The 11,031-nt window shown below is 63.0% G+C and overlaps 1 protein-coding gene across 1 annotated transcript; it reads left to right on the top strand.

Annotated features, from left to right (window-relative positions):
- The first annotated feature begins 648 nt into the window (after nt 1-648).
- PLPP2 (phospholipid phosphatase 2) lies at nt 649-5,000 on the top strand. The gene is made up of 6 exons (XM_039566383.1): nt 649-796; nt 2,558-2,709; nt 3,044-3,321; nt 3,506-3,563; nt 3,675-3,851; nt 3,947-5,000. Exons 1-6 carry the CDS (start codon nt 745-747, stop codon nt 4,082-4,084), a joined length of 855 nt encoding a protein of 284 aa, XP_039422317.1. The 5' UTR covers nt 649-744; the 3' UTR covers nt 4,085-5,000.
- The last annotated feature ends 6,031 nt before the right edge of the window (nt 5,001-11,031 follow it).

The following is an 11,031-nucleotide window of genomic DNA, read 5'->3' as shown; positions in this document are numbered from 1 at the left end:
GCTCCTGTCCCCATTCTGGGTTTCAGCATGTCCCCAAACCCAGCAGGAAGCACCGTGAGCCTGTTCTGCTCCCAGGACGTCTGAGGCTCAGGAAATACAGCCCAGTGTCTCAGCGGGTAAATCAGCTCCTGTCTCACCCTGTGTGTTCACACCGGTGTCTGCTGCATCCACAGGATCCTGGGCGTCCCTCCTTCCCCTCAGAAACGCATCTCACCACAGAGACAGCCCCACCACTGCTCTGCACGAGCCCCCAGCAGAGCAGCAAGCACGTTTCAGAGACTGAATTTTCCTTTTTTCCCTTTTTTTTTTTTTTCTCGGGACATAGTCCCGAGGCGGGTGGGACTCAGGCGGCTCCCAAAGGGGCCTCGCTCCCTTTCTTCTCCCCCTTCCCCTTGGCGCAGCGACTGGAGGGAGCCGAGCCGAGGCGGGGAGAGCGGCCAGGCGGGGTGGGCATCGGGAGGCTCGGGAGGGCCGGAGACGAGGACGCCGGAGCTGGGCCCGAGGAAGAGGCGGGGGGCGAGTGGGGTCTGGGTCCAGAGAGGTTCGTGCCCCGCCGCGCCCCACACCTGCCCCGGCCCTGCCACCCCGCCCCGCCCCGCTCCGGCCCGGCCCGGCCCTGGGCGGGGGCACCGGCTGCCGCTCCGCCCCGCCCCGCCCGCCCGGACTTTACCTCCCGGCCGGGCCCGCGCCGTTCCGGGCCATGTGAGCCGCGGGGCCGGGCCGCGGGGCCGCACCGGCTGCGGGATGGAGCGCAGGAAGGTCTTCGTGGCGCTCGACGTGCTCTGCCTGGCGGTCGGTGAGGGCTCGGTACCGGCGCCCCCGCCGCGGGCGGCTCCGGAGCGTCTCCGCGTCCCTCCGGTGCCCTCGGTGGGGCCGCGCCCTGGGCTGGGGCCAGGTCCGCGGGAGGTACCGTGGGCCCGCGATCCCGCCGCGCGTCTGCCCGCTCTGGCCCGTGGCCGGTGCCGCCGGGCCGGGGGCAGCGTGGGAGGCACCTGCCCGGCCGCCGTCCCGGGGCTCCGGGCCTCCGCCGAGAGCCACCGGCGGTGGGGGCAGGCGGGCGCAGGCTCCTGCCCCAGCCCTACGGGGCTCCGTCGGGCGTCCCGGTTCCCGGGGCCGTTCCCTGTTCCGGGAACAGTCCCGTGGAGGGGCGGGGTCCCGGTCCGTCGGCGGGAGGGTCCCTCGGCTCGGGCGGCACCGGGACGCTTCCTCCGCCGCCGCCCTGGCCGCCTGCCCGCCGCCGAGCCCGGCGCTCCGCGGGCGGACAGAGCGGGGCCGGGGGCTCCGCAGCTCCGAGCGAGTGGGTTCGGGGCACCCCTTCTAGGACCCCCTCGCCGCCCCCCCCCCCCCCCCCCCCGGTGCGGGTAAATGTTTCTAAAACTGCCGCAAGGAAGTAACGAATTAAGACGGACTAAAAATAAAGGCCCCGATCGGGATCGCGGCTGGAGCTTCCCTGGCTGCGGGGCGGGGGGGCCGGGTCCCGGTGCAGCTCGGACCGCGTTTCCCTCCTGTGGGCCGGTGCTTTATATTTTTAGGGGAGCTTTTTTTGGAGGATGAAATTATCCAGAAAGAAAATTGGTGTCTAATTTGAGCTGAAAATGGACGTCTGAGGTGTGCGGGGAGGAGGCGGAGGGACTGGGACCGGTTCCCTGCCCCCGGCAGCGCGGCGGGGGTGGCGGGGCAGCCCCCGGTGTTTCATCGCCGCACTCCCTCCCGCTCGCTCGGTGAGCGCAGGAGGCGGCGGGACCCCCGGGGCGGGGAGGCGGGGACGGGCGGGGACAAAGGTGCGGGCTCCCGGGAGACGGAGGAACAAGGGGAGGCGGAAACCGCCGGGAAAGGCGGAACTGGGAGAGGAGCCCAAGCGAAGGTGGCCTCCGGGGAGGGGGGGCCGCTTCCCTGGGGAGCGTCCTGGGACTCGTTCGTGGCTGTTCCTGAGCAGGGATGGAGCAGGGGCAGGGGGCCTCATGCCAGCGGCGGGCTGGCACGGCTGCTGTGCGGCGCAGAGACCCCCAAACCCCTCTGGATCTCGGGGCCGGTTCTGTCCCGGGGGAGCTCGCAGCATCTCCCGGCACTGGCTCTCCTGGAGCTGCTGTGAGGGCTCTGCTGGCACCATCTGGGGGCCCTTCCCTGCCCTACAACAGGTTTGCAAGATGCCTGTGCTCATTAAGTTTATGAGCTCTGTCTTCCTAGGCCGAAAGACTGGGCAGTGTGAGGAGAGGGCACAAGATTTGGCCCTGCCACTGTTGTGCCTGGGGAGGAGTGGGGCAGCCGTAGGGGCTCTGTGGGTGCCCGTTTGTGGCTGTCTCATGTGGTATCTGGGTGCTGCAGGCATCTGTGAGCTCTGATAGGGCCCTATCGCTGTCAGGGCAGTGCACTGGTGGGTTCAAGTCCTCCTGCCCTGGGTACAGGTGGCTCAGGACTTCATCGCTGGAGGGGATCCCTCCCTGGCATCGGGGAGCAGAGACTTAGGGACGAGAGATGGGGACACGGTGTGATGCTGTGTGCAGGTGTGGAGCCTGCTGGCTGCTGTCTCCAGTCCTCACCTCTCTCTGCCTTGCAGCATCTCTGCCCTTCATCATCCTGACTCTGGTGAACTCCCCATACAAGCGAGGCTTCTACTGCAACGATGACTCCATCCGCTACCCCTACAAGGCAGACACCATCACCCACGGCCTCATGGCTGGGGTCACCATCAGCTGCACTGTTATCATTGTAAGGAACTGCCACCTCCTTTCCTTCAGGGCAGAGTCATGCTGACATGTTGTATCTGGAAGCTGGGGCCCAGCACAGTCACCTCCAGAGCCCTGGAAGGGCAACAACATCCTCAGCTTGAGCCCCACTCTGCTTGGGGTCAGGAGCTCTCACCAGAGTAGTGAGACCCACGCCCCATGGGGCTGGTTCCCTCCAGGGAGGGGGAGAGGGCCTGTGAGCTCCTGTGGCAGGTGGATGCCAGGGGCTCCTCTGCCACAGAGCCAGAGCATCCTGCACCCCTGGGGAGCTGCTCAGTAGCCCCTGACCCTCAGCTTTTCCCCCCTGGTCTCTGCAGATCTCATCGGGGGAGGCATACCTGGTCTACACCGAACGCCTCTACTCCAAGTCAGAGTTCAACAATTACCTGGCTGCCCTCTACAAGGTGGTTGGGACCTTTCTCTTTGGAGGCGCCATCAGCCAGTCCTTGACTGACCTGGCCAAATATATGATCGGCCGTCTCCGGCCAAACTTCCTGGCTGTCTGCAATCCTGACTGGTCCAAGGTGAACTGCTCCATCTATGTGCAGCTGGAGAATGTCTGCCAGGGAGAGAGCAGGAACATCACCGAGTCCAGGTGAGCCATGGTGCCACAGGATGTGCCTCTCCCACCTGCCCAGCAGTGCTGGGCTCACAGTGGCAGCCCCAGATGGGTATTGAGGCTCTCCTGTTGCAGGGCAGAGCCTGTGGTGTGGTTAGGGGTCTTGTGGGGACCAGCTGGGAGCTCGCTCATGGCTTGACCCATCCCTTTTGCCACACAGACTGTCCTTCTACTCGGGACACTCTTCCTTTGGGATGTACTGCATGATGTTCCTGGCGGTAAGTGCCGTGCCACAGGAAGCCCCTGCAGGTCCCATGCCCCAAGCACCCCGTCACTGGGCTGGCTGGTGAGCCCTTCCCTGAGTGACTTCTCCCTTCCTTGCTGCCCAGCTCTACGTGCAGGCCCGGCTGGTGGGGAAGTGGGCCCGGTTGCTGCGTCCCACCATCCAGTTCTTCCTCATCGCCTTCGCCATCTACGTGGGCTACACCAGGGTGTCCGACTACAAGCACCACTGGAGTGACGTGCTGGTGGGGCTGCTGCAGGGGGCTCTCATTGCTGTCCTCATTGTGAGTGTCCCCTGTGCAGCCTGGTGCTCGGCTGGGCTCCTGCTTGGCCTTGACAGAAGGGTCCCCAAATCCTCTTTCCCATTGCTCTTTTCCAGGTCCACTACGTCTCTGACTTCTTCAAGCACCGTCCCCCGCGGCAGTGTGAGGAGAAGGACCCGGAGCGCAAGCCCAGCCTGCCTCTCACCCTGAGCGACCCCGACCACAATCACTACAGCTACCGGGGTGCCCCGTGAACCCGGATTGCAGGCCTGCCCCTTGCCGTGCTCCTGGCTCCGGGGACAGGGACGCTGGCTCTATATTAACTGTTGGCTCCACGACTCTGGTGCCTCTGGCTGTCACAAGTGGGACAGCCCTGCCTGTTCCCACTCCCACAGTGCCACGGCACCTGGCTCCCCGTGCCTGTGGTGCTGCCGTGCTTGCCAGTACCTGGTGATGCCAGCACCCTGCCCGTGGGAGGGGGATGTCCTCACCCCCGTGCATCTGTGTCACACCCCAAGGCTGCTGTCCCAGCCCTCTGTGTGGAGGAAGGGAGGGAGGGGAGGGTGGCTTATGGGGGTGGATTTATTGGGCTGGCAAAGCACACTGAGTGAAGAGCAAACTCCTTGGGAAGTCTGAGATTGCCTGGGCAGAGTGTGTGTTGTCCCTGTCAAATTATCCAGCCTTACAAGTACAAATCCTCACAGGCGCAGAGGGAGGGGGACAGCTGCTGGGCTAGCTATACTTTTTTGGAAAGGATTAAAGCAATCCAGAGCTCTTCTCTGCTCCATTGATTACCTTTAAGAGCAGTCCTGCCTGCCAGCAGCTGCTGTGAGCAAAGGGTGCCTGGGCAGGCTTTTCTCTGGCAGTGCCCGATTCCGCAGTGCTGGGAGCCACAGCTGTTTGCCCCCCGCCTGCTTCACGCCTGGCTTGGGCAAGGGGATGCTCCAGTGTTTGTCCCTCCTGCAGCTTCAGCTGATGCTTTAGGGTGTGTGGGGGGGGTAGGGAGACATTTACTGTGGTAAAGGAAAATAAATGGGGATGTGGAGCTGTCCAAATGTCCTGGGAAGGTGGGGGGAATTGGTACAGAGCAGTCCCATCACTGACATGCAGCTGCTTCCAGCACTGGAGTGCTGTGGGTCTCTTTTTAAAATACATGCATTTTCATTATGATGTTGTTTTTAAATTAGATCATCCTTAAAGAATGTTTGTGTCAGGGCTGTTCTCTTATTTCATGGATGCTCCTGGCCTTGGAGTGGATGGGCTTAAGTGTTTGGGGTTTCCTTTTCCTGGGGAAAGGTGTCTGAAGCCCCTCATCAGCTGTAGGCAGGTGCTGTCAGGGCTGCTAAGCCATTCTCCCAGTTGCACTGGGAAAGCTGGGCATGCCCAGGGCTGCTGGGAGCAGCAGCATCCTCGAGCCAGGTGCTCCTTACCTGTGATTCCTGTGAGGTGTCACATTCACAGGGGTTGTGCTTTGGCCGGGCAGCCCTTTGAGCTGAAGAAGAGACGTGACCGGCATGGGGCTCCAAGACCCATCCCAGCCAGGTCCATCCTGGTACTGCCTTTGCCCTGATCCAGGAGCCTCCTGCACTCCCCAGCATCACAGCCCTGCTCTGCGAGGGAGGAGGGAAGGCAGGGAGAGGCTCTTGGAAAAAGTGACGCTTTGTGCCTGCAGCTCCCTTGGCTGCTCCAGCAGCTGGAGCAGAGGGAAGGCAGGGAGCTGAGAGCCTTGGAACAGCTGACCCGCATCTCTCTGCTGCCCACGGGCTGTGGTGGGGACAGGTGACAGGGTCAGGCTGGGCCGCCTGGGGGCACAGGGCCTTCTGACTGCTGGGAAGAAATGAGGGACACCGGGAGGCAGCACCCTGGAAACCTGAGGGTCTCCCCAGTCTCTTTGGGGGTGGGATGGCCAGTCCTGGGGTCAGCTCTTGGCCATGCTCAGTGAGTGCATCTCCTCTGTCCTGCTGGGAACAGCAGGAAGCCCCGGGCTGGCTGTATGGTGTTGATGTGCTTGTGCAGTGTGGGTGACTCCAGTCTAGACAAGCCCTGATCAAAAACAACCTCCCTGTGTGGAGGGAACTCCCTTGCCCTGACACTACTTTTCTGTTTTCCTCCAAGAGCCTTCTTCCCACAAGTGCTTCCCCGCTCCCTCAGCAGGGTCCTTCCCCCATCCCAGCCCTCCAGGCTGGTTGTTTAATATCTGTTGGTGTAAAACAAAGCTGGAGGAAGTGCCAGGGCAGGGCAGCTCTGCCGCAGGGTTTGCAAACAGAGCCCTGCAAAGGCTCAGCTGCTCCTGGAGTTGGGCAGTGAGACACAGCCCAGGTTTGGGAGCTGCCTGCTTGATTTTTCCTTTGGCCTGCTGCAGTGCCCAGCAACTGCCCCAGTTCCTGGCACTGCCTCGACAGCTCCTCTGCGTAGCCAGGAACGTGCCTGCTCCCTTCCCTTGAGATCTGATTTCTCCCCTTGGATGGATCTCTGGAAAAACCAGCTGGGCCACAATGCTGCAGTGTGCGGCTCCGAAGGGCAGGGCCGGCTGCTGCGTGTTGGGAGCTTGGCTGCTCCATCCCCCGGCTCACAGATGTGTCCTGCTGCAGGATGGGCTGAGACCTGACCAAACTCGCGGCATGCCAAGGCACATGCAAGCTGCAGGAGCTCCTGAGCCATGTCCAGGCACAGCAGCCTGCTCCAGGTGTGCTCCCTGGCCCACCTCTGGAGGGACAGGGACACTGGCAGCAAGCTGCCTCTGCTGGCTCCTCAGCCCCCATCGGTGCCAGCAGGGCACCTGGGGAAGGCAAAGCAGGTCCCTTGTCTGCTGTGAAGTTTGGGATCCGTCCTAGGCCTGCTCATGGCTTAATGCCACAGCACCCTGACAGTGCTGCTCTGGGCTGGACCCCATTGCCTTGAGGTTGGAGAAGCTGGGCCGTGCTCCTGAGAGGCTGGTACTGCTCCTGGGAGCTGAGGGGAGGGGAAGCAGGGTCCGGGGCTGGGGTGAAGCCTGTGTGCCTCTTTCTCTGTTTAAGGCTTGAGCTTGTACCTGGCCCCATGGGTCAGAGCTGGTAAGAGCTCTGTCCATCCTGTTTGGTGAGTCCCAGGAAGCCCCTCCGGTGTTGGGGGTGAGTTATGGCTCCGGGCAGTGTGACGACTTGTGACTGGAGTGTCCACCCCTTTAAGTGCGTGACTCAGGAGCTGGGGATCCAGTCCTGGTTGTGCTGGGGCAGATTGAGCTGCGGGTTGAAGCCAAGCAGCGTTTGCCTGCGAGGCATGGCTGGGACCTGATGAGAGCCGTCCTGTTCCCCGGCGTCAGCAGCTCCACGCACCAAGCCCTCTGCCAACACGCCTCCTTTCCAAAATAAGTTGCTTCTGGCAGCACACAGCCAGGATCTGGCTTCCAGCCCTGCTCTAGAGGGGGCCCGGAGCTGCCTCCCCCAGCCTGAGCCTCCTGGCTGCTTCCCACCGTGCCACGCAGCATCCTCCCTCCCTTCTCCCTGGCACCTGGGACTCGTGCCGGTTCCACGGGCTTCGATTGCCCTGGCCCCATCCCCGAGTTTCTCCCCGCTCTTGGCTTCTCTCCCCAGCTGAGCGGGGCAAGAGGCGGACGAAGGGGCTGAGCTCCTCTGTGCCTGCAGCAGCTTCCAGGAGCGGGCAGCGGCCCTGCCAGGAAGGATGTTACTCATCCCCTAAACATCCCCTTCCCTGGCCGGCAGCCACGGGAGATGCTGCGGCCAGATGCGCCCGCTGCTCAGGAGCCTGAGGTGGCCCCGGCTCGGGGATGTTCTGGGGGACACCGATGCCATCGCACCCTCGGGTGGGATGTTGGCAGCCCCTGCCCGACCGCAACCCACGCCGCGTGGGGCTCTCCCCCTCAGCGTGGCGTGCTCGGGGAAGCGGTGGGTGCCGGACCAGGACCCGCGGAGGTGGCTGCGCTGGCCCCTGGGGGTTAAGGGAGCCCGGCGCGGTGGGGACCGCGGGGACGGTGTCCGGGCTGGGGTCTCCGAGCGGCATCGGCCCCGGGGGCACCGGCTGGGAGCGGGCACTGTCCCGTCCCGCCGGGGCGGCAGGGGGCAGCAGGAGCCCTGCGGAGCCGCCGAGCGGAGCCCCGGAGCCCCGGAGCCCCGGCTGGAGAGCCCCCGGTGCCGGCACCGCCCAAGCTCCGGTGTCGCCCGCGATGCCCGGCCCGGCCCGTCCTGCCGGAACACTGCGTGGAGCCAGATGCTCCCTCCAGCCTCTCTTCTCCTGCTCCTCCTCTGATCCCACGAGCGCTGCCTTCCCCACTCCCTTTAATCGACGTTTCCGCTGAAATGTGCCCGGTTCCGCGGATTTCTTTGATCTCGCCAAGGGAAGAAGGAGGCTGTAGAAGAAATTAAATCGGCGCAGAAAGAGGAAAGGCGAAGGGGAAAGCACTCTCGGGGGAGGTTGTTAAATGTCGCCTCTTTCTCATCAGAGCACCAGGCAACCAGGCAAGAACGTCTTCTCGCCGGTGCCTGTCCCGGGTCACCTGCGCTTGGCGCTGGCCGGGGATACCCCTGGGCAGAGCAGGCGCTGGGGTGGCACCGCTGGAGCCGCCCCGGCCCCGCTGGAGCCGCGCTGGCATGCGGGGAGCTGGCAGCCGAGCCCGGGGAAGCAGCCAGAGGGTACGAGCAGCAGTTTGTTTTCTGCCGCTTGCCAGGGTCCGCGCAGAGCTGCAGCGCTGCCAGGGACGTGCTCTCGGGAAGCACTTGGCTGCTGAGCCCCGGCCCTGAGGGGTGGCTGGCTCTTCCCCACCAGCCCTGGCTCCTGCTCAGGGGCAGGTCTGACCCGTGGCTGCGGGTGAGGGAGGTGTTCCTGGGTTCTTTCCTGCCGCTCTCCTGCCATGGCATTTCTACCGAACCAGAGCTGCGCTGCCAGGCCTCCCGTGGCTGCAGGTCCCTCCCGGTCACGGCAGGGATCACCCTGCTGCCGGCCTGTCCCTGCCGCTGGGAGCTGCTGTCTGAGCACTGGCTGCTGGACACCCAACGCGGTGTGAGCCGGGTCATGCCCTGCCAAACCTGCGCCTCTCCCCGGCCCACTCTGCCCGTGCCGGGATGCGCAGTGAGAGCAGCCGTGGTGCTGGATGGTGCTGCCAGAGCTCCGGTACCAGGGATGGGATAGAGGAACTGCCAGCAAGGACAGGAGAGATGGCAGTGACAGGACTTTCCTTATCAGTGCTGGAATGGGGTTTGCCTACTCCTGCCAACATCGTGGTGATCCTGCAGCCAGGGGTGACAGCCCAGCCTGTCCCTAGTCCCATATCCCGAATGCCTGAGGCCTCCCCGAGCACAGCACAGCATGCGGGGGCTGCTGCAGGGGGGCTGTCCCCGGGGCAGAAAGGATGAGCAGGATCCTGCCAGGGCCCTTCCTGGGGTCCTTGTTCTCTTCTGCTCCCTCGGTCTCTCCACTCAGCCAGGATCTCATGTGTGTCTTGGCCCCCTCAGCCCCATGGTGTAATGCTGGGAAGCAGAAGGGCAGGGGGGACGGGGTTCCCAGGCTGGGGAGGGAGGTTTAGGAGCAGAGATGGTGCCTCAGTCCAGCTTTAAACTGCTTTTTTTTTTTTTTTTGCTATTTTAATATTTTGCCTTAACATGACCTTGGCCAAATTATTTCCCCTCTGTTTGAGATTTATGGGCCTCTTCCAGAAATTATCTGTTCTGTCTACGAAAATAGACATCGTGCTGTTATTACATTTTAAAATATAATAAGGGTTGGGAGACCGCTCTTCTGCTGTTCTCCCCACCAGCCCCCCTCTCTCTACAGAGCACAAACCCCACTGGTTGCTGGTGTGGGGCCAAGAATGGTGCAGTGAGAACGGGGGCATCCCCAGCTCCAGAGAGGGGGAGTCTCTGTCCCTCTCTGCCCTCAGCAGAGCTGGAGTAACTCCATCAGAGCTGGAGATCTCCCATCTGAGATCGCAGCTGCTCTCAGAAAATGCCGGGACTGCCAGGGAACAGACTGGGCAAAATGGGGCTAAAGGAGCTGGGCTTCCCACAGGGAGATTAAGGGCTGTCCCTGGCTCAGTAAAGGTAGCAGAACCTGGCTCGAAGCTGGAAAATCCTGCTCCCAGCCCGAGGGGCCAGCACAGCCCATCACCCCCCGGGAATGCTGAGTCCTTTGGGCAGGCTCAGGGTGGCCCTTACACAGTCCTGCTCTGTTTCAGTGGGTTTGTTGAGGTTATGATATTGTTCTTCTCTTCCAGGGGCTGGAGGCAAGTTGCCGTCGCTGAGGAGGGGCTCTGGTTCTCCCAGTCCATACCGTGCCAGCTCTGCTGGCAACCGGCGTCAGTGGCCAGCCACGGTCTGTCCCGTGAGCCGACCCATTGCTGCCTTTGGACGGCGACAGGACCACGAGGATGGAGCTGTGGTGAGGAGGAAAGGGCTGCTGGCCTGTTCGTGGATTAAGGTTAAAGAGGGGGAGAGGCAGACATACTCCTCACAGCTGCTGCTCTTCAAATGTTTTATTTCCTGCTCAGTGTAAGCCTGGATTGACCTGTAGCAGCAGAAAATGTCGAGCGACCACCGATCTCCCTGAAAGGAGTAAAACCACCAGAAAATCCACGAGAAAACCCAAGTGGGTTGTGTGCACCTTGGCCTTCCGGCTGGAAACACGGGGAGCTCTGTGGCAGCCCTGGTGGGGATGCTGTTGTAGGGCTGCTGGGACGGGGACATGGGGGTCCCTTTCCCAGTCCAAGTATCTGCCCATCCCAAGGGACGTGGGGTGACAGCAGGGACCTGGGGGCCTGCCCCCCCTTTCCTGGCGCTGAAAACCAGGGCTGGCCCAGGAGACTTTCCCAGGAGCTGTTCCCAGGCCACGGCCAGAGCTGTCGGGCAGAGGGTTGCTGCGGCTCCCCGCCATCACACGGTGCAGGGAATTCCCGGTGAGGCGGGACCTGCAGCCCGGGGAGGGATGTGTGGGCGGTGTCGGGTTCGCTTATTTTCTTAATTAAAAAAAAAAAAAAAAAACAAAAAAAAAACAAAGCGGGGGGCGGAGGGACACGGAACGAGACACGACGACTTCTTGTGTTTACCAGCAAAAAGCCCCGAAGCCGAGCCGCTGCTACCCGGGGCGGCGGGAGCAGCGGCTCCGGTGCAACCTCCCCGGTTCCGTTTTGCGGACAAAGCTGCGGTGCCGGAGGCGGCGGTCCTCTCCGCGGGGCTGGGAGGGGCCGTGCCGTGCCCCGAGATCCCGCGTGGGG

The sequence above is a fragment of the Corvus cornix genome, chromosome 28 (assembly GCF_000738735.6).
Source record: "Corvus cornix cornix isolate S_Up_H32 chromosome 28, ASM73873v5, whole genome shotgun sequence".
NCBI lineage: Eukaryota > Metazoa > Chordata > Aves > Passeriformes > Corvidae > Corvus > Corvus cornix.
This window is presented reverse-complemented; position numbering and strand designations above follow the sequence as displayed.

Excerpts from the sequence above, each read along its gene's own strand:
- PLPP2 (XM_039566383.1), top strand. The coding sequence starts at position 745 with ATGGAGCGCAGGAAGGTCTTCGTGGCGCTCGACGTGCTCTGCCTGGCG. Across the intron at positions 3,564-3,674 it reads ACTGCATGATGTTCCTGGCG|CTCTACGTGCAGGCCCGGCT; the intron begins GTAAGTGCCGTG and ends CTTGCTGCCCAG. Across the intron at positions 3,852-3,946 it reads CTCTCATTGCTGTCCTCATT|GTCCACTACGTCTCTGACTT; the intron begins GTGAGTGTCCCC and ends GCTCTTTTCCAG.